The sequence below is a fragment of the Lethenteron reissneri genome, chromosome 33 (assembly GCF_015708825.2).
Source record: "Lethenteron reissneri isolate LAM-NWPU_2019-01 chromosome 33, ASM1570882v1, whole genome shotgun sequence".
Taxonomy (NCBI): Eukaryota; Metazoa; Chordata; class Hyperoartia; order Petromyzontiformes; family Petromyzontidae; genus Lethenteron; species Lethenteron reissneri.
The window spans coordinates 7,252,882-7,275,246 of NC_083811.1; the positions used below are offsets into that span (position 1 = coordinate 7,252,882).

At 43.7% G+C, this 22,365-nt stretch overlaps 1 protein-coding gene across 2 annotated transcripts in view; it reads left to right on the plus strand.

Moving 5' to 3' along the window:
* BTBD10 (BTB domain containing 10) overlaps positions 1-21,296 on the plus strand; it is a 47,396-nt gene extending 26,100 nt beyond the window's left edge. For both annotated transcript variants that reach the window (XM_061564461.1, XM_061564462.1), the window contains 7 exons: positions 3,707-3,951; positions 8,077-8,398; positions 10,572-10,674; positions 13,499-13,619; positions 15,672-15,869; positions 16,916-17,026; positions 17,687-21,296. In XM_061564461.1, the coding sequence (XP_061420445.1) occupies positions 3,707-3,951; positions 8,077-8,398; positions 10,572-10,674; positions 13,499-13,619; positions 15,672-15,869; positions 16,916-17,026; positions 17,687-18,066 (1,480 nt within the window). In that variant the 3' untranslated portion in view covers positions 18,067-21,296. The remainder of the gene's footprint in view (positions 1-3,706; positions 3,952-8,076; positions 8,399-10,571; positions 10,675-13,498; positions 13,620-15,671; positions 15,870-16,915; positions 17,027-17,686) is intronic.
* Positions 21,297-22,365: the final 1,069 nt, after the last annotated feature.

The window sequence follows — 22,365 nt, forward strand, 5'->3', positions numbered from 1 at the left end:
GAGAGGATGTGTCAAGAGGCGCCACCAGTGTAGTTTGCTGTAACGCGTTGTTCTCTAAAAACATAGTTTAAGCTGCATATATTATATATATATATTCCATTGTGTGGGGGCGTCATGACAGCGTATTGACGTGGCGCCTGCCTTTAATATAGAAAAGGGTTGGTGGGTAGTAAGCCCAGAAGCCTCTGGAATGGGTGGTAGTGTCCTGTAATGCAGCGTTCTTTTGAAGACGACTGCTCTGAGGAGACCTCCGAGGCCTCAGGGGGCCTGTGCTCCTGCTGTGGCCTGCTGTTCCTGATGCCGCTGTTCTGGGCAGCCTGCAGTGTGGGCCCACGTGGCTGTACTGAAAGGTACCGAACTCGCGCCGCTGTGCACACTTTGATTTAAAAAGAAAAATAGCAACAACAACAACCTTGTTGTTGCGTTGAGTTCCATCATTTGATTCTGTTTTAAGCTTCAGAATGAAATGGTATCGCCAGCAGCGGATGATGACAAAACATTGTTTCATCAAAATGTGACGTTTGCTTCTTTATATTTTGTAACTGGGTGAGCAATCAGAATTGTGTGTGTCTTTCATCATATCCCATGAATTCACTTGTTAACCTACCAACATGTCGTGCAGTCTTCATGTGATGCCTCTGCGCGGTGAAGAAAGAGGTTGTGTCTCGCCATGCTGTTGCCTCGTGTTTGAGGGGCGTGTTAACGCTAGGACTTGTGCGTGCACGTTTTGGTCTCGTGTGCACATTCACAAGCTTTTGTGCACATGTGCAGAGAGGATTCAACATCGCTTCTAAAATGAGTTTGGTACCAGAGGCAATAAACGAAACACCCTGCTTGGACGTAAGCGCCTACTGTATTAAACCATAACTGTCCAATCCTTGCGTTACCAGATACTGAGAGTGCAGCATTTCCAATAAATCAATAGTATTTTTAAGAGCGTTTAGAGGCCACTGTATCGCTGGGGTTTGTTGTACCAAACTGGCGCAAAATCCTTGGGGCGGTAATGGTGATAAAAGCTGAGTCGTAGACTTCGCAAATAATTTCCTCTGCCACCAGAGATGAAGTTTGATCAAAATCTCTCAGATTAAAATTGAGAAATAGTTTGCAGATCTATTTCTGTGCCTAAAACATATACGCATTTGAACCTTATGGCACGACCCCGGGGTCCCGAATAAACGGAAGTCAAAATAGTAATTAATTAATAACATTTTGCCGACTCTGTCCCACCGCGCACATAAACGCTGCGACCCACCAGAAATCAATCCGCTCGTTCTTCACCAAGCACCCGTCGTTGCCAAAATTGCCGTAGTCATAAACAAAACTTTGAAACTTTGATTAGCGCATCGTGTAGAGCTCGTCGAGAGGAATAGATTGCCGTATCGTTCGCATTCAACAGACGTGAAATGATGTCGCAATGCAGTTTATGCGAGAGCCGGGGGCTTATGGGACCCTGGGGTCACACCATAAGGTTCATTTTACGTTATCCTCTTTGAATCCTAATTCTAATTTTGCGACCACATGGTATTTAGGCAGTGATGACGGATCAAGCGGTTTTAGGCACGGGGGGGGGGGGGGGGGTGGATGGTGGTTTAGGGAATAAAGGCAACGCACGCTTATTAATTCAGACTGTATTGAATATCGTTATTAACATTCGTGTAAATTGCCTAGGTGTCCGCTGGCAAAATACATTATGTACCCAAGAGGGTGTCCCACCTGGTTAAATAAAAGACCAAACTGCCTGCCTGTTCAGCCGCCCGCTGTGAAAAAGAGGTATGAGAATACCGTGAGTGCTGCTCATGCTCTCAAACCCGATGTTAAGTGCAGCAGCAGAAGCCGCAGCAGCAACAGCACAGGATGCTTTTGTAACAGCAGTGATCGTAGAGACTGAGCATGCGATCGCACGGTTGTGGGGGAGCCACCCCCGCGTACAGCCCCCAAGGTAGGTGCAAGGCTCTCCTAAGAATTCTGCAGCACCCTGTGTTAAGGCCAACTCCCTCCAAAGCCCTGCAGGTGCATGACTTGCCTGCATGCGTGCCTGCATGCGTGCCTGCGTGTGCACGTGCCACAAATGTCACGTATAGCGTCAAAGCCCCCTGTTTACCTTGCTTTACGAAGGTTCTCTGGGTTTTAATTATTTGTGGTTGCTGGTGTTTCCTCCTTGTCTTGAGTTTAATTTGTTTTGCGGGTTGGTAATGTGGGTGTGTGGATTTCACACGTGTTTTTTGTCACAGTGTTAATGAATCATGCGGTTAAAAATAGTTTTTGTTTTTCGAAGATGTGGAGGGAACTTAAATGCCTCGACAGCTTTACAGAGGATTTGTTGGAGCTGATGTCTGTTATGATGTAAGCATTGTTGACTGCAAGGGAGTATATTTAGGGAGGTTGTTTTGCATGGGATGGAACATTGACACATTGGCGCGAACGATGTTATGATCCCAGCTACCCGAGGTTAGTTTTCGGCCAACAGCAGTGGCGAATTATGTTTGAATCGGTCCTGGACCCCCTTCACTAAGCTGCACTTGCTAGTGTGGAGAAGTATGATCAAACAAACCCCGTGATTGGCACAGTGTAAAGGAGGCCTTCATCCAGCAGTGTAGTGACAAACGACTGTGAAGCATTATGCGTGTCATTTTACATCTGCTCTATTATTCACTTAACACAGTATTACAGTGGCACTTGTAGTGTATATTTGTTCATACTTGTTTTTGTAAGCAACTAATGTAGTGTTTAATTACGTGGTACTGTGCCAGTTGTATAAACATTATCTGCCGTGATTGATGCCTGTGGTGTAGATGGGTGCTGAATACAGATATGAACAGCTGTGGGTGCCTTACTTTGCTAAAAATGTCATCTGAGTGCAAACTGAAGGCTATGCATGCTACCATGGTCCATGTGTACAAGCACTCCCCACACTAGGAGAATTACATTGCCTTGCGAATATCGGGTAAACAAATTCCCGAGCAATCATTGTAAGTGTGGGATATTGCATATTCCAACCATTTGTTTTTGTGTCGTGTCTTGAATTTAACGGGGTGAACACAACGTCGTGGTAAACGTGTTGCATTGGTTTATGGAGCGCATTACGTTTGTTTAATCCGTCACGTGTTAAAGCTCGGTCAAGGAAAATTAACGGCAAGTGTGATTTACTTTGTAACGAGCAGTTTTCTTCTTTGTCATCAGCATGTTCATTGAAACATAATGCATACATATTTTTTCCCCCGTTTATTTTTCTTGTGTTTACAATGAACTCGTGTGTCAACAACTTTCCAAACAGACGGAAACTGTAATCGGAGCCGATAACTCCACTCCAAATGATGGGATGGCATCAGAATTGTTGTTTGCCTTTTTTTGAGGCCACCTGTCTGCTCGCTGTTAACATTCACACGCGGCTCGCCCGGGACCTCTTGAGGCAGCAGTGAGGGCCGAGCAGCCGCACGGAGGTCAAACCGCAGTGTCGTCTGGAGACGGCGTCGGCAATCAAAGCGATTTCTGTTGACCTTTGATGGACGTGCAATGCGCCAGATCCACCTTAGCTAACGGCTCGTGCCGAACACGACAACGTGACGAGCCTGCTGCAGAAAACATCCTTCATGCGTTAATGCGCGTTCTGAGGGTGCCGATTGGACCGTAATTGGCCTCGGTATTAACCTCTTCCGTTCTCAGTTCTCTTTCCGCCCGCTGTCGTCACTGTCGTGCGCGTGTGCAGTGCCTCATCGCGAGTTGTGAAGAACGTGGGCGATCAGCTGAATAGGATGAGCCTTCATGGGACTGGCAACGTGGGTGCCAACGGCAGTGGCGGAGCTGGCGGAGGCGGTGGGAACGGGTCGGAGCGTTCGAGAGACCGCTGCCGCTCCAGCGACCGCTCACGCGACTCCTCCCACGAGCGTGCCGAGGGGCAGCTCACGCCCTGCATCCGCAACGTGACGTCGCCCACCCGCCAGCGCCCGCCCGGTAGGTGCTCGCTTGATCCTGCGCGGTCGATTGACCACCGCCGCACCCAAGTCGCTCGCTCCGATGTCGGTCGGTTCGTCGATTCGCTCGTTTGTTTGGCTTCTGCCGGCTGCGGTGGCTGAGCAAGGGCATTGGCACCTCGCGTAACATATCAAAGGCTTACACGGGCACCCGAACGGCTCTGTTAAATAATGCAGTGCAGGATTGTGGTAAGCTGCAGGGAGGTGCTGCATGGGGACTTAAGTTAACTAGAGGGCCCATTCATTTGTTATATGTCCACGATCTATTTTTCTTCCCTACTTTTTTTGTAAAATAAGATCCAAATATGGTGCTTAATTTCAGGCGTTGTCTAGCAGACATATAATTTCCCACAGGCTACTATTGCTGTCCAGTTTGTCACCCCCAGATAATGGGTTGGTGGTACTCATCGCCTGAGAATTGCAGTGGTTAAGTGAGTGAATGAAGCAGCCGGTGATGGCCTTTGGACAATTTGGCAGTCAATGTGCAGGTAGTAGGTTTACTGAGTTGGGTGGCGGGGGGGGGTCAACATTGGTGCAATGCAGGAGGCTTGGTGCATCTGCATTTGGGCTACGGCTAGGAGACTGAAACGCTTGGAAGTCATCCTACTCTGCTGTTGACCCATGGAAAGATCCGCATTGTAATTCGATGCTTTTGCACCCCCCTGCCGTACCCCGTCCATGAACATTAGCCTGGCCGTTCCCAAACTGTAAGAGGCAACCTGATTTGGCAAAGCTGTCTCAGTGAGATTTTTCTGGGTCACTGGGGCTGTGTGTAATGCACCGTTGGTCTTGCGGAGGACATTGGACGCGAAAAAAAGCCACAGCAGATTGATCTATGGCTTAATCCCCACATTTGAATGTACGCTTACATGAAAATACCATTACATTGTCACCAAACAACTTGAAAAGTAGTGTTATAGAGTAATGTTAATGTATTTAATAATAATGTTCTAGCAACACATTTGTAAATAATTTTTTATAAATGTTTACTGCAACAAACAATCGCATCTAAATTACACCTGTGTAATTTGTTGTTCAAAATAATTAGAATTCTTTAATAGATTCTAGTAGTCTGCATTTGCTGCAATTAGGACAAGTCACCATTGATTGATCGTATCACATTAACGTGACTTCATAGCCACTCTGAGAAGCAGTTTTACTGAAAATCCTCGTTGTTAATGCCCTCTTCGGCTTCATCATGCTCACTGCAGCCCCACGCCGTTCTGTCGTCTAATATAGTAACACAAAATCTCGTCCACCACATCAGTGATGCGGCATATTTCAAATTCACCCTGGTGTGCGTCCACAACAACGGTGATTCAAACGAAGCTGACAAAGAACAGCGGTTGAGCATATTGAATGCGAAACCAAACTGCACTGGATCATTAGACCGACAACAGAGAGCGGTGGTAAAATTGAAGAGGGAATGGACACAGCCGTGTTTCACGCCTGATTTACCGCGGCGCTGCCCAGCGTCACGTCTGGCCAGAAAAGATCAATCTTAATTATGGAGCTTTCGTGACTGCAGGAATTATTCTTTGGTTCTTTCGGTTTGTGCCGATATGTGTCCTCTCTCTGTGTGTCCTTGTGATGTCTGTCTGCTTGTATGTCTGTCTATAGTTTTCTAGTTAGATTTTTGTTGCTTTTTCTTTTTTGCCTGATGATGATTGCTTGTGTTGCAATCGAAACGTCGTAATATGCTTTTATTTTAATTTATTATTTTATCTTTAGACAGAAAAGATCAGTCGGACTCCTAGGCACCCGAGTCAGATTTACACTCAAAAGCCAAATATTTTTTTTTAGCACCCCAGCCTCCCAAGGAAAGAAAAAGACCAAAATGGTCGGTGTGACGCATTTGTAACTAGCGGGAATCTTAAAAAAAATGTTCATGCAGTAATAACGTGCATTGCCGGGGCCCGCTAGCTGGGAGTGTCGCTTTGGCGGTGAGCGATTCCTGAGCCTTCGCCAATAACAGGGTCAGCCGCGTGAAGCCCATTTCCATGCATGGCGCGGCGGCGGCGGCGGTGGCGGCTACGGCTGCAACGGCAGTCTGGCACAGTTTCGCTATTAATCATCACCGTCTAAGAAGTTCCGTGAGCATTCGTCCAGCCAAAACCAATTAAAATCAACCTCACGTAATTTTTGTGGCCGTATCCTCATGTTCAATAGGTTGTCTCAGTTGGCCGTTTGTAATTTCGATTTTCCTCATTTTATGTGCACAGTTTTTTTTTGGAGAGAACGCTATCAATATTTAATGCCGCTGCTTTGGTTCCCCGAATGCATTCACGGCAGGAGTCTGTTTAATGCCATTGTGCTTTTTTTGCTCTTGGCTGCTGATTACATTGCACGTTGATGGTAACACGTGTTTATAATCTAATTTCGTACAGTTTATGTACAAGAGGGAAAAGAAATGCTTTACAAGCTTGCTTAGTTGACGGGTCTTGGTTTTGTGATTCTACTAAAGTTGACGGAATTGCTTTAACAGTGGCTACGACCATCCCTGTACTACTATGTGAGGTAGCTGATTATCGGTTTTGTCAAACCCTTTGCTCTAAATGCCCCCGCGTTCACAGTGTCTCTTAGGGCAAGCCGTGGGTTGAGGGTAAATGAGCACTGCAATCCTTGCATCCCACACCTTCAAGCGCCCCTTTATCAGCGAGGCTTCACCACACATGTGCACACAATGCCGTGCAATATTTTAACCAGGGTATAATAGACATTGTGCATGTTAATTGTTGGCAGTGGGGGGGGGGGGATGGTACCATGGGCTGGATGTAAGAGTCGTGGTAGCTGCTTCCTTGCCCTCCAACAAGGTGCGGCATTTTGGAGCTGTGTGCACAAAGAGTTAAATTTTGTTCATGAAAACCTAGCCAAGGTGAATTAATATTCCGTTTTGTTGATTAAATAACACTGTCTCGGGACACTGCAGTACATTCCTCGTTGTTTATATGTAAGTGGTGATGCTGATGATGATGTATTTGTGCTGGCGCCGTCACTAGGAGCTCCGTATTTACGTTCGTCTCTTGTATTAATAAGTTATGCATGAGCATCGCCACCTGGGATTTCCTGCAGATAAAGCAACACTGCCATCTGAAGCTTTGGAAATATTTTAAAATGATTACTTTTAAAAATGTAAATGAAGAACAACGATTTAAATCCATAAGAGGTTTTTTTGGGTAAATCTAAATTTGTGTCGTTTAACCCGCCACCAGCCGACACAGCCAATTAGTAATGTCTGTCACGTAAACAAAACGTGCCAATTCGTTACTAGTACAGCGCACACCTGTGTGTTGGAGAGTAAACCCACAACATTTACTATTCGAGTTGACGTTTTGCTAGTAATTATAATTAGTATCATCGGAAAACAGCCTGGTTGGTCGCGAAAGTCTGCATGTTAAACTATTTAAATGCTGTTGAAATGTCCGTGTACTTTGCCTTAATTACATTTCAGATTTTGTTGAATTTGGAGAAACTACATTTTCGGGAATTATTATTTACGCATAATTAGGGTTCATTATTAATCATTATTTGGAAAACATGATTAGCGACTGCTTTGCATCTAGTATAACAAAGCAAGCTACTTGGCATGAACGAGTACAATGTCATATAGAGACTTGTGTACGTGAAACACCAGCATTTTATGTACTCCCATTCGCTTATCAATGGACCCTGTTGCTGTTTAAACGTCAAGGAGGATAAACAGATTTTTTCCTAGGCTGTTTTCCAGGCTGCCTGCCACATTTTGTTTCCTTTATGAGAAAAAAGGTTTTTTAATCTTGGTTGGCCAACTCCATCTTAGTACTCTAGTGACACCAGTACATTGCCATTGAAAAACAGAGACAAGTAGTATCACTCGTGCCGCAATGGATTCAACCTCGGCACATATCTACAGAATAAGACCTGTTTTTGTTTTAATACAATATCTCTTTTAGATGGGCACCTGCTCACATGTAAAGAAGCCACCTCCAACAGACGTTCTGTAGCTCAAGGCCACTTCAAATGAATGTGTGAAAACATTCCAGGGGGCCTCTGCTCCCCCCCCCCCCCCATCGCCCGCATCAGCCGCGAGCTTAAAGGGAGGTGTGCGTGTCTGCGTTGGTGTCAGATCGCGGCAGCGGGGACGGCGGGCGAGTGTCGCGGCCGTCGAGCCCGCGGCCGACGCGGGCGTCTCCGCCTTGCACGGCCGGGGGGGCGTGCGGGGCTCGTGCCAAGGAGGACATGGTGGTGATGTCTTTGGAGAGCCACAAGGACGGCGGTGGTATCATCATCGGCGGCGGTATCGGCGGCGGCATCTGCGGCCCCAGCATGGGCCTGGGCCTGGGCCGGAGCGTGCGCGGTCACGAGCGGGTGACGCTCATCGTGGACAGCACGCGGTTCGTGGTTGACCCGGGAATCTTCACGGCGCACCCCAACACAATGCTGGGCAGGTGAGCGTGTTTATAGGGGTGACGTTGGGTCCAGCTGCGAATCATTTTTAATGCAGAACTGCGAGTGATTGCGACGTTATATTGTATTTTAAATTTCTATTTAAAGTTGTTGTGACTGCATGGATTCATATTCTTGGTTCTTTCGGTAAAATGACGTAGAAGGGAAATAATAAAATAAGAAAAATAAAACTTAATAAGAAAATTCTCACGACGTTTCGGCCACAACGCAAGCAGCCGTCCTCAGGTGAAAAACAGGGCTGTCGGAAAGACAGCGTCTTAATGAACCAATATATTGTATCACACTATGTCCTGCGTCAGTATGTAAGCATGAGCTGAATCTGATTTTCTTCCGTTGGCATGAGTAAAGTGTTTTGTATGTTTTGAGCAGTGTCATGTCTTCAAAATACTGCCACGTGTTCATTGCCCAATACCTTAACTTAATTTGTATTGTTTATTTGGTTCTCAACTACATATTTTCAAATATCTTGTACGAAGAAGATATTATCGGTTGAGTTCACAGTTTTGTGCATGTGGAAATTAATTGGGTTCTTGTAAGCAATTTAAAAGTTTAATGGGAAACTTAAGAAACACTAATTTCTTAAATTGTCTTCCGCAGTGCTCTGTGAATTATCATTTGACATGTACAACAAATATTGAAGTAGTAGTTGCGCAGTCGCATTGTTGTGCGTAGATTTTACAGAGAAAGCAAATCTGATCATTTACATCCTGATTAAAAGCGAGTGAATGAGGACAATGTGCATGTTCCTTCGAGGAATTTCACGACACTACGGAATCGACATGAGAGTAATTGCTATGAAACCTTGTTCACATCGGTTGCATTCGTTATTCATGAGCTTTCTTTTTAAATCCTTTATATTAAGTTCACTTGCTTGCGCGCTTACGACCATGCAAATCTTTCGGTCGTTTTTTAACCCACTTCCCGTGATCCAATCGAGCTGACATTTTGCACACAGACTCGTTGTGCGTGACAATTTATTTTCATGAAAGCATTTTCAAAAATGTTACACTTTTTAGGAAAATGTTTTTTATATTTAATTACCAATTGCTTAATGGTGGCAGGCAATCATCTGACCCATAGGTGGCAGCCATCTCAAGCCAGAGGACGAGAGTGAAAAACTTTGTTTTTACGGGTTAATTTTTTACTGAGGTGAGGTGGCAGTGGGATTTGACTTCTGCTACTTAAACGTGTGCAGTGATAGAAGAAAAACATGTTTTTTGGCACTGGTTGGTGCCTTATCCGAGTACTTTTGGCACACTTTTCCCTGGGTGATGGGAAAAATAATTGCCTCGCATCTCTCTGGACAGGTGAGAAGTCACTGACTTCCCTGCTGTTCTCTGTGCTCAGTGCATTTTTATTATAACGTGTGGATGTGACGCTTGCCAGGACTGTTTTGGCTGCTTTCTTGTCCCCAAAAATATCTTGCACTAGCGGGAAACTGCAACCAAGAGCAACACATTTTGACAGTTTCGCCTTTGCAAATAGTCCATAATATGAAAGAGAACGGAATATTCTCGGTGTCAGCATTGGTTTTACGAAAAGAGTAGTTGTCTGGATAAAATTAGATTTTCCTTTCAGAGATGCTGTGAAACAGTTGTAAAGTGGGAAGATATTGCATGTATGTTTGAATGTTGAAGTTATTTCTCACCGTATGTAGCCAACCGTGAAAATCGGAGGTCTAGGAAAAAGACAAACTGATTATTGAGGATTTGTATACTGCTTGTATTGCATTGTTAGAGGTATGTCGATGCATTGATTAAATCATTAATGTTGATTCTTAAGATGATGATGCATTCGCACGTGTAGGAATGTATATTTTTTTCAATTGCCATGAGTTCTATGGAACGGGTTCTAACCCCCGCAGGCACAAGTGGCCACTGCATGTTCTAACGTTTAATAAAGTAATCTACTCATGCAAATTATAATTTGGGATCGTAACAATTGTTGGTGAATCATTGCACCTCTAATATTCGATATTTATGAACAGTTAGATTGCTCGTGAAGTTAAACAAATTGCAGATGGAGGGCCAGGCATACACAGTGATACTAAGGGTACATCGCACACACGACCTCAGACAGACGCCTGAAGCCATTAATTCTTCCGTGTGCAATAACGACCCACTCTCTGTGTTTTGTTGATGTTTTTTTTTCCAGGATGTTTGGCTCCGGACGGGAGTATAACTTCACGCGGCCGAACGACAAAGGGGAATACGATGTCGCAGAAGGGATCAGCTCCACAGTCTTCAGAGCAATCCTGGTGAGAGAGAGAGAGAGAGAGTGGTGTCGGACTGGCAGGCAGCGAGCACAATTCACGCTAATGTCTTTTAGATTAACCAACATGAAGTAGCGCTGCGTAGCGCGAGTGTGTGTGCATGGTAGATTGCCTTATAAATCTTTCCCATAACTCACCAGATTTTGCCAATATCAACAGACGTGATTTGCTTTTGTAGTTCGTAAAATGCAGAGAGATTATTATTTTCCTTCCGTTTTTTTTTTCTCTCGTAGAACGCTTTGAGTCAAATTAAATTTCGTTGGAATTACAATTCCGTCGCGTCAGCCCTAGCACAAGCTGCGTAAATCTGCTGGCTGAGGTGCAGCGTTCGCAAGTATTCTGGTGGTAACTGTGTTATGTTCTTGAGAGCTGAGTTTTAGCTTTGAACACGAGTTGTTTGTCATGGGTGTCAGGAAGAGCTGTGCCTGGTACGAGTCAGCGACACAACAACCTCTTCTTTGAGTCCAGTGTTATCCTCTTTCTGTCTGCATGCCTTCCTTTGATTTATATCAGACCTGGCTGCACGAGTTAAGCTCCATAGTCTCGGCTCATTATTCACACCGTATTCTTGCCCGAGTAATAAGAGTTTGTTGGCACTGATGTTAGGAAGCCACTGGAGCCATGCACTTTTAAATCTAGATTGAAAACACATTTCTTTGGAACTGCTTTTTGTGTTTAGTTTTTGTTGACCTTCCCCCGCATCTCCGATTAGCGCAGTTGGCTACACAAGGTGTGAAAGAAGTTCAACATACATACATACTACAAGAACAATATCTCTTGCAAAGGCAGACATTTGGTTTTAACAGCATTCAGGAGGTACTCAAGAGACGATGAGTTGTTGGGCTTCATCCCACGGAGGAAGCAGACATGTATAGAATCATATTTTTCCTGACTTGTTTTTGTTTTCAAGTGACATTGTTGGAATTGCAAGAACAATATCGATGCAAAAATGGCCACACTTGGTACATTGCTTCTCCATATACTTACACGTTTACAAATAAAAACCGCCTGTGACAGAGAAAGTACATCGCCTTTACTTTCAGCAGCTGTTTGTATATTCTGAATATGCTGAAAGCGGTAAGTCTCAACTTCAAACAAAACACTAGGTTTTTTTTTCCCCCTGGCGGAAATTTCCATCGCTTTTCGGGCCTGTCAGAGCGCATGTTGACACCCTCCCTCACCGGAGGCCCTCTCAGTGCTTTCATGCCTTGCTGCCCAGGATGAGTGATAAAGATGTAGACCCCAGCACTAAGGATAGCCCAGTCTAGAGGTTTTCTGTCTTGGAGGATGAGGAGGTTTCGGCTTCAAGGAAATTCAAACCTCGTGTCCTGCTCTTTGTGAGTGCAATGCATCACTGTACTAGGAGTATGGATGAATGTGGAAGGTTTGCAGAGGCGTGGAATAGAAAGAATGTTTTTTAAGTAGACCATGTGGCAAATTAACCACACTTTATTTAGAATGTTCTGTACGAGAGAGAATTACCTAAATGTGGTGTGCACAACATTTCAAGACCTGGTTCACAAGAACCCCTGAATGTTTTCCTTCCAGTTGGTGAATGTCAACCAGAGTTTTATTTATTGAATAAATTGTGGGGTTGCATGATAGTTTCTTGGGGGGTTGAATGTTTGCTAAACGTCTGGAGCTGGAAACTAGAAAACTACTTTTATTTTCTTAACTGGCTTAAGGATGAATTCATGATTAATGTGCAGTGCCTTGGCGATAGAATTGAACACCAGCAGATTACTGTGTCGAGGCACGCGACAGAACGTGGTGTTGATGTTCACGTGCATGCGCCGGCTTGCAGTTTGTATCCCCTCGTGACTGACGTATTTTTTTAGGTTTAACCTGCGTTGTGGCTATTTGGTATTGCGATGCCGTCCTTGCATCAGAAAAACGTCTCGGCAAACAACAGCGGCTCCAAAAACAATCCTGTCACGCGCTGTCCTTGGTATTTGCGCGGCCCATGTCGCTTCGCTAAAAACTTTGCACCGGCTCCACCAACAAATCAAGAGAAAATCATACAAAATCACTATTCTCTGTGGCAACCAAGCTCTCTCTCTCTCTCAAGTTCTCATGCAATAGCTCTCCACCTCTCTTACTCCATTGACCACAGAAAACTGCCGTGCCCTGCCGAGTTCACGTCGAATGGTCTGCTCCTCGTACCCGGAGCCAGTAACTGCCTTGATTGAGCGCCGTTTTCTCTGTAACTGCACCGGCCATCTGGAACTTTCTCGCGCTGCACACACGCATCAATCCAAGCACCATTCGCCTTCCAAGAAGCTGCAACTCAAGGCTCTCACTTGTTCACGCTGGCGTACGAGGGACTTTGAGCTATGGCTCCATGCCTCTATGATTTAGAAATTTCATGATGCGTCTGATTTGTGAAATGTGTGCCCTCTCCATTGTTTATTAGTGTTAGCACCCCACCATATTCACACAATGAAAATTGCACACAATTTTAAATTATTATGATGCCTACTGGCATTATTACCTCGCTATAAAAATAAGCCACTGCTATTTTCATTAATTAATTTCACATCCACCCTTGTTTCTTCCAGCTATGTTTTGCATCACTAAAGAATAAGCTTTGACGATTGAAGGAATGGCTTGCAGCCAATTGTGTATGAAGATTAGGTGGAACTTTGCAACAAATTCTCTCCACGGACTACTTTCCTTCCTCTCAGTGGAACACAAAAGTATTTTTTAAGGAATTTATGTCGGCGTGTGCACGATGTACGGTGAAGTTGAATGTTTCCTTGATGCACGTTAACATTTCTGATTTGTCTTTAATCCCATGTCTTAAAAACAGGATTACTACAAGACTGGAATGATTCGGTGCCCAGATGGGATTTCCATCCCGGAGCTGAGAGAGGCATGCGACTATCTGTGCATCCCCTTCGAGTACAGCACCATCAAGTGCCGCGATCTCAGTGAGTAGCACTGCCCCTACAGTGATATTATCCCAGCCGTGCTGCCCCTTGGAAATAATCCTCCTAGTCGTTTTCTCTCTACGTCCGATTGAAGGTGTACATGTACGGCCCTTTGTTAATTCATTGCCGAGTAAAACCTTCCACCATGGGCTGTAACTTATTTTTATCCATACTTCACAATTCTGGTAAGTGCAGGTGACTGAAAGCAGTGAGCATCGGTGAGGGAACATAGTACAGTAGAGCAATGGATTTTGATGCAATTCCCTCTTCTGTTGATAATGTAGCCCAGCTCTTGCAACCGCCAATGGCAGCCTGTTTGTACGTGGTGGTTGCCCATCTAAAGCTCGCTCCACCTAGCTTCCGAGATCTGACAAAAATCGGTCGCATTCCGGCTGACTTGGTCACAAGCCTATTGAAAGGGACTTGGCAATCTTCATCTCCCCAAACACATCTACAACCATCGTTGAATAGTTATTGTTTATGAATCAGTATTGTTAATCAGTTTAACATGTAGGCTTTCGCGACTAATAGCATCCATAATACAGGTTATTTTTGGTTAGATCGCGTAAATTTATAATAGTGTCGTTAAACCCGCCACCATCCGACACAGCCAATTAGTAAGGTTTGTCACGGAAACAGAACATGCAAATTTGTTACTAGTGCTCTCCAACACAACGCTGTGCTCTCCACCACACCGGTGTGCTGTACTAGTAACGAATTGGCATGTTCTGTTTACGTGACAAACCTTGCTAATTGGCTGTCGGATGGTGGCGGGTTTAACGACACTTTTATATATTTACGCGATCTCACCCAAAAAGACCTGTATTATGGAGTCTTTTTTAATGTTTTAAGAGAAGCAGAGCAGACACTTACGGCTAATAGGCCCTTGGAGCCCTTGACTCTGAACAGATTCTGTCACCAGTAAATTATGGGCTTTGAGGGTGGTGGGCAGAACATTGCAGGCGCCACTGCGTGTGGTGATGCCCAGGGTAAAGTGAAGGCCGTAATTAATGTGCACTACGGTGCAGCATTGGCCACCTCCAATTAGCACGGTTGGCGACGTAGGTTGCAAAAGAAGCTCAACATACGGGCCAGAGTCAATGTCTTGCTGTAGCGATATGGAAATGAGAAGCAAATAACAGTTTACTAGCTCATGTTTACATTTTACTTGGTACACAAGTTTTCAAGTCATTGCTTTTCCTCGGTGATACATATACATTTGAGTGTGTATGTATTCCAGTTGAATTAATTTGAGTATATAGCTCTTACATTTATTCAATATCTTAGTACGCTGAAATTTACTGGCCTTCATCATCTTAATTACCAGTGGTGATCAATACTCAATCAATGTTAAATACTAAAAATAAAATATTTCCTATGATCAGTTCACAGTAATAATGGTCCTTTGCTTCATAGTAGAGATGTAATGATTCAACAATTAAAATGTTCTTTGATCATGATAATCGAACTGTGCTTGTAATAATTACTTCTTATTTATGTATTTATACCACTGTTTTCCATAGCTTCATAACACATAGTTTACAAGGGCGTACAAATATTACTGCATTATATCATTAGTAAGTATGTTGAGGTCTCTTATAAATGAGATTTTATTTCGTCAACGAGTTATCGCCTGGTCCTGAATGACAAATGTTGAATCAATGCGATTATAACAATGACAGAGGTGGAGCAGTAGTGTACTGATTAGCGCACTGCGCTACAAACCCGGTGACATGCATTCGATTCCTGATCATAATATCGATGGCAAATCATATTAGAATTGGTGCAACGCTCCACCCGCCTTAACCAAACTACGCCTGCTCAGCGTGTTCAATTATGCTCACACAACCCCAATGACTGACATGGCATTGGGAGTCCTTCATCCAGCAGTGGATTGACAGGGGCAGTGATTATTATTTTTTGGGGTGGAGGTTATTATAAATCATCATGATGACGATAGCAACAATATAATATGAGACAAGGGCACAAAGAGTGCATGGTGTGGGCGAGGAGGAACCATCCCTGACGCACGTGTTCCGTTACGCCCCGCAGGCGCCCTGATGCACGAGCTGTCCAATGACGGGGCACGGCAGCAGTTTGAGTACTACCTGGAGGAGATGGTGTTGCCGCTGATGGTGGCGAGCGCGCAGGGCGGCGACCGCGAGTGCCACATCGTCGTGCTGACCGACGAGGACGTCGTCGACTGGGACGAGGAGTACCCGCCGCAGATGGGGGAGGAGTACTCGCAGAGTAATGCGCACACCCGAGCACCCGCGCGCACACACACTGCTCGTTAACGCTTTCCAAGCCGAGTATAAAAGCGTCAGTTATGCAGTCGCACTTACATCGGTTCTGTAATGGGGGAGGAGGGCGGGGGGGCGATAAGTCTCCGGAAAGATAATCCAATGCAAAAGAAAATATCGTGTCAAGTTGTTCCAGTTTGGATTATACCCTTATGTAAAACCTGTCAAAGGATTGTTGACATTTTGGCAATAAAGCCAGCACGAAAGGGATTGTCCTTGATGGCCATGCCATTGTTTGACGTCATCTCATCATACAGCTTAAAATGTAATTTTGTAATCGCTGAAGAATTACTTGCGACTACAAATGCTGGAAAACTAAATCTTTGCAGGCGCATTATTTTTATTCCTCTGTCTGCATTAACCACACCAATCAGTTTCAAAGACAATGCACATACTGTCTGAGCATGTTTTTTTGTTTACATGTTCACCACAAGTATATGTGGTTGATGCAGACATTATTCCTCGCAAAGGTTTCAGTTTGGTGTTTTAACATTTTAACACCTGCTTTATTGCCAGAAAGGGGAAAACCCTATTATCATAATTTTATACTGGCAAAGGAGGTCTCATGATATACAGTATTAGCTAATTGTAGTAGTTTGTTCGTGACCAATGGTTCCACCGTTGAACATGTCCACATTCAGCCGTTGCTTGTGACTAAAACGGCAGGAGCAAGAAAAGCAAATCTGTAGCTTTCTTAATACACTTATCACTTTTGACATTTGTCACTTTTGCCAAATGTTATGTTTTATCTGCATTACTCTTATTCCCTTCACAGTTTACGGTCAAACAGAATTTGTCTTGCATTGGCAGACTGCTTTCATTGTAAATCAAAGTTGTGCTTGAATATGAAAAATATATATCTACATTAAATGTCACTTATGTCTCACTGGCACCCCCATGATTGCTGGATATTAACAAGTTGGAAAATCAGGAGCTGCGCTGTCTAAGCAATTATGATGTGTGTTCTTTTATTGCTTTTTGTGTCGGTTTCAGTCATTTACAGCACCAAGCTTTATCGATTCTTCAAGTATATCGAGAACAGGGACGTTGCCAAGTCCGTTTTAAAAGAACGTGGCCTGAAGAAGATTCGACTGGGAATCGAGGGTAAGGAGGATGATTTTCTTTCGGTCCACTGCTGTCCGTTGTGGTTCTGTCTGCTGCAACTAATTGGCAACTTTTATACAAATCCTGTCGGCAGTGTAAAGGTAGCTGCAGGCTTGGGTAATCAATTCTATGTACCTAACATGGTGATGCTTTTATCTTTGATCATCATAACCCTAATATTATTAAGACGGTGGTCACCGACAAACTCCAGGTCAGTGACCATTGGACACCATCTTGTGGCGGACACTACAGAAATGCTAAAAAAGACAATTCGTAAAGACGGAGGGGTGAGGGGAAACCCCCGCCGGACCACTTGTGCCCTCTACCACCATTTCTTCAGTCCTCAAAAGTTTCTAAAAATGTTTACTCTTCACTTGTGTACAAGGGGTATCCATTTTATAGCAGACATCTACCATCATGAACATAATGGTGTGCATGCCTAAGTGCATTTTGATAACATCTCCCTTCTATATTGTGCAAATCATTGGGGTTTTTAATTTACTTGAATGGGATCAATTACTTTGGTGCGTCTGTTAAAAGAGACATGATGATGTTAAGTGGTCAACACTTGCAAAAGGAACCCAGTTGGGGGCGGTGTTGGCAGGTGCGTTGTGCCAAATGACCGTCTTCCCTATACACCTCCACCATCGCCCCAAACAGGTTACCCGACGTACAAGGAGAAGGTGAAGAAGCGTCCGGGCGGGCGCCCAGAGGTCATCTACAACTACGTGCAACGGCCCTTCATCCGCATGTCGTGGGAGAAGGAGGAGGGCAAGAGCCGGCACGTGGACTTCCAGTGCGTAAAGAGCAAGTCCATCACCAACCTGGCGGCGGCCGCCTCCGACGTTCCGCCCACCGAGCCACTCGCCGCTGGCAGCGGCGGCGCAGCTCCTGCCGCCAACGCCGCGGCCGTCATCCACGGCGCGGGAAGTTTGCACGCGCCGCCTCCGCAGGTGGACGAATTGGACGTCCTGCCCAACCTGTCTGGTCCGTCGAGGGGCCACGAGCATTACCCTGACCAGCCGCTGCCTCCCGACTGAGGAGCAGCGGTCAGAGGGTAGCAATGGCTGGCCGGTCGGCCGGCAGGCTAACGCATCTGCGCTCCCTCCACTGCAGAGTTTAGGGGGTGACACTGATGCCTCATAGCCGCTGGATGTCAAAACAAATTAAACATACACATGTAGGTAAAATATAAATCTCGATTCATGAGCGCACGCCTTTCTCAGTGATTCAGGAACTAGCAAACTTAACTGTATGCATGGCTGCCGACCGTTTAAATTCCTGTGTAAAACAGAAAAAAAAATCAATGCACGTGTAAGAAGGAGGAAAGTGTTTTCTTTTTATTTAAGTACAAACGTAAAGCCACTGTTGAACAAGTGTCTTCTATCAAATGTATTCATTCTTCCACTTTGCTGCCATTTAGAAAATGTGTGGTTTTTTTCCTATGGCATTCATTAGTGATTTAAAAGCATGCAATTCCACTATCATAAACCTATTCCTCAACATGCCAATGCAAACCCCATGAGTGTGTAATGTGTAGCGCTGCCAAATACATTGTTATAATTACAATGCACAACCTGCTTACCTGACAAGCACAGTGACAGGAAGACAGTGACTACCTATCAAAACTTAGAGACGACAACACGAGAATGATACGGCCACATAACCCACTGTATAAAGGGAACGCCCTGAAACCGTGTATGAACTAAACTAAACTTTTTTTTATTTTACAGCGGGTGCGGTGGCAAGAAGTTAAGCGAGAGCTTTTGGTAATTTATCAAAAAAACCCTGGTGACATTTTATAGCTACCTTTCCATACAGGAGACCGCTCCAATCTGTTTAGCAGATTTAACAACACTCAAAGGTGTGCATGGCACTTACAAAAGCCTTATCCAGACAACCGCATCAAAATAACTGAAGGCGTCGCCATTTTGTCATTTAGATCTCGGACTCAGAGTTGATAAAATGTGGCTATCCCAACAGGCAGCAGTGAAACAGACAACTGTAGACCAGTTTTGTGCTCATTAGGACTGGTCAGTGTAGTACAACAATGTTCACTGCTGCCATATTACTGTCATATTCCTCTGTGTGTTGTTAAATCTATGTTTCCATCCTACATTCATTTTTTCTGTTGTAATGGGGTTTATCGTCATTTACAGAGTTTTTTTACGTAGTGTAGTGTTTAACTTTCACTTTCCAAAAACCCATTTTTGTCCATTCATTAGGCATGTAATACCGTTTTATTAATGTCAACATGATAACACGATAGTTGAGAGAGATGACCCACCAATTGTTTAAATCAAGCCATATAGTGCATTCGTGAATATCGGTATGATACCAGTAAGCAGCACAAGGGGCTTCAAATAACAAAAAGCAAATGGCCAGAGTCGAGGTCGTTGCACAGGATTTTTCGTCCACTTATTATTACTCTTCATGGACGACTGCATTGCTGATATGTAAAGACCACAATAACTTTTTTTCACATTGCTGTGACTTTTATATTGCAGTTTGAATGTGTTTTCATGGTTGTCACCACTATAATTTATTCAAAAGAAGTGCTTGTATTGGTTGAAACAAGTGGTGTTTGTACTTTTTTTATTATTATATAGATAAATTAACATCACGCACATTTGTTGGTGACCTTGTCGGTTGCTGGTCATATATTTTTTCATAGGAATCTGCGTTAAAAGTCACCGAGCGTGGTGGAATTACATTTTTACACGCGTTTTTGCTTGGCAGTTGCAAATAGGGTTTTCTTGCATTCACGTATATTTCCTAATTGAGGAGGTAGTGGTCTGTAGCTGGTTCCCATGACACCTGTAACCCAGTTAGCACCAATCGCGATTAGATCGGTTCTCAATCTGACCCAGCCTATCATGATCTTGAGTGAAAACCAGTAAACGATGTCATCCTCCAACTCCTCTTGACATTTGACCTTCCTACCATTGTGTCTATAATCCACTTAAATGTTTCAAATGTGTGTGATAATGTAAATAGTGTAGAAAATGCTTACTGAGCTTATTAGCTGGCACCAATGTAAAATGACACACTGTGGTATGATGTCCTCCGGAGTTACGTATTTTTAGTGGGCCCAGATGTTGGTGGGAATGTTTGGGCTGTGTGGCTGAGTTTGAAAATGACATGGCCATGTCTAAAATGGGTCTCGTGCTTTGGGATTCCTTAGGACACACACCATGGCCCACTGCATAGATTGGATCTGGATTGGAAAGAAAGCATTCATGGGAGCAAGGCATTTGAGAACCTATATTTCACTTTTTCTATAACAGTATTTGATGTGCTGCTCTGGAGTATGGGGGATTTCACTGCAGTCACTAACATTTGCACAAATTCTATGGCCTTATCTTTGTCAATAAATACAATGTGACACCTGCAACTCGTGGTTTGTTACATTTAATACAACTTTAAGATACGATACAAAAGTTCAAATCAATGCATTAACATTTTATATATCGATGCGAAAATATCTTGCCATGTTGAATTTGTGTTTTGTTGTTAATCACTTGTTAAGTGTGTTTAAAAAAAACAATTTGTTCTGTATTAGATATATGCAGGTTTTCCAAACAGAAGCTATTGTATGTGTACATACTGCTTGTGGATAACCCCCCATGTCTGCTATAAGACTGACCAACAATTGTCCCAAGTGAATGCATTGCTTTGGGAGAAAAAAATATATATATCATGGAAGCTCCGTTGGCAAAACACTTCATCCACTACCATCCTGCTATCTCCATAAACGGCATCAACGTGTCTAGAATTGATCAAAAATAACAACAAAACTGCAGTGCATGCTCACTTGAGTGGACATTGTCTCAGTTTACATGTATGCATGTCCTTTGTCTCAGTGGCAATCTCACACCACATCGGACAGGTTTCTCCATTAGTGTGACACTACAGTAACAATGTACCCTCACTTGTGTTAAGCACTGTGTGCTTTTATCACTGAGAATGCTGTGGGAATTTTGTGATGTGAAATCATTTTTTTTTATCTTAGTTATTCTAGTTTGGGGATTTGTATTAGCAACGCGACCTCGGTATTTTGTGTAATTTCCACAGAAGATCGTATGTGCATACACGGCTGGGTTATTTAAAGGGAAGTTATTGACCAGTTTTGGCCATTGTTGCCTGTTCATTTTGAATGTTTGCAACTTTGTGTGTTTATATCTGTGTTTGCTAATTGGTTGCAATCTATCTTTACATCAATCTTGTACATGTATGAATGTTTTCAAATAAAGTTGAATTGTAAATTGCATACGATGTTCATTGACATGCTTTGAATACCCGTTCACATTTGTGGAAGTGTTACCTCAAGGATGGCTCTAAATGCATAAATATCTAGTATAAAATAAGTGAGGCCCTCAAAGAATGGCAGGATTCCAAAGCCAATCAAACATTGTGAGGCTAAATATATTTTGACAATCGTATTGGGCCTTATTATATAGATTGTTTTTTTCAATGCTCTTCCATAATTAAAATGCTATGATTTAATAATGTATAATGCGTCATCTGCAATAATGTGGGGCAGTTTTGATTTTAAGCTTTCGTGACCGCAGGAATCCATACTCTTTGGGTCTTTCGGTAAAGTCACGTAGGTCGAAAAATAATAGATCACGACGTTTCGGACGCAACACAAGCGTCCGTCATCAGTTTTCGCCTGGTGACGGACGCTTATGTTGCATCCGAAACGTATTTTTAGGATTATTTCACCATTAAAGTACTTGGATAAAATCCTAGCACAGCTTATGCATCTTCTGGACCAATCTTGTTCGAGCATCATTTGTTTTCTGCGAATGAGCAGTTTTGACTGAGTCTCGTCGGCAGGGTAGCTCGTTACATACTGCATGTTAACCTGACGTTACCGGAAAGAGCTGCATTTTTTTGTTTAGTTGGTCCTTCCCCCACCTCCCGTTCAGCGCGGTTGGCTATGTACGGTATGAAATAAGTTCAACATATTGAAGAGCACTCCACAAACATCATGTTGCCTATTCATCACGGTACGTAAACTTTGTAGAAAGTATGTTGCTGTCTTGGCTAATTACGAGTACTAAATTATTGGGACAAAAGTATAATTTTTGGTCAACCAAAATTTGAGCCTCCTGGACCAATGATTCCCAACAAGTAATTGCGTAAGCAGGTTTCCATTCTCTTTTGAGTCTCAGCAGTGTGGCCTGTTCAAATAAATGCTGTTGACGTCACGGACTCAAAGCAGTCCCAACTTTGCTTGCGTAAACAAATGCTGGTATTAGAAAAACACTGGTCCAGAAAAGCCCGAGGCTACATTTCCGTGTTAAAAAGTTTTATGGCAAAGAAAACCCACGATT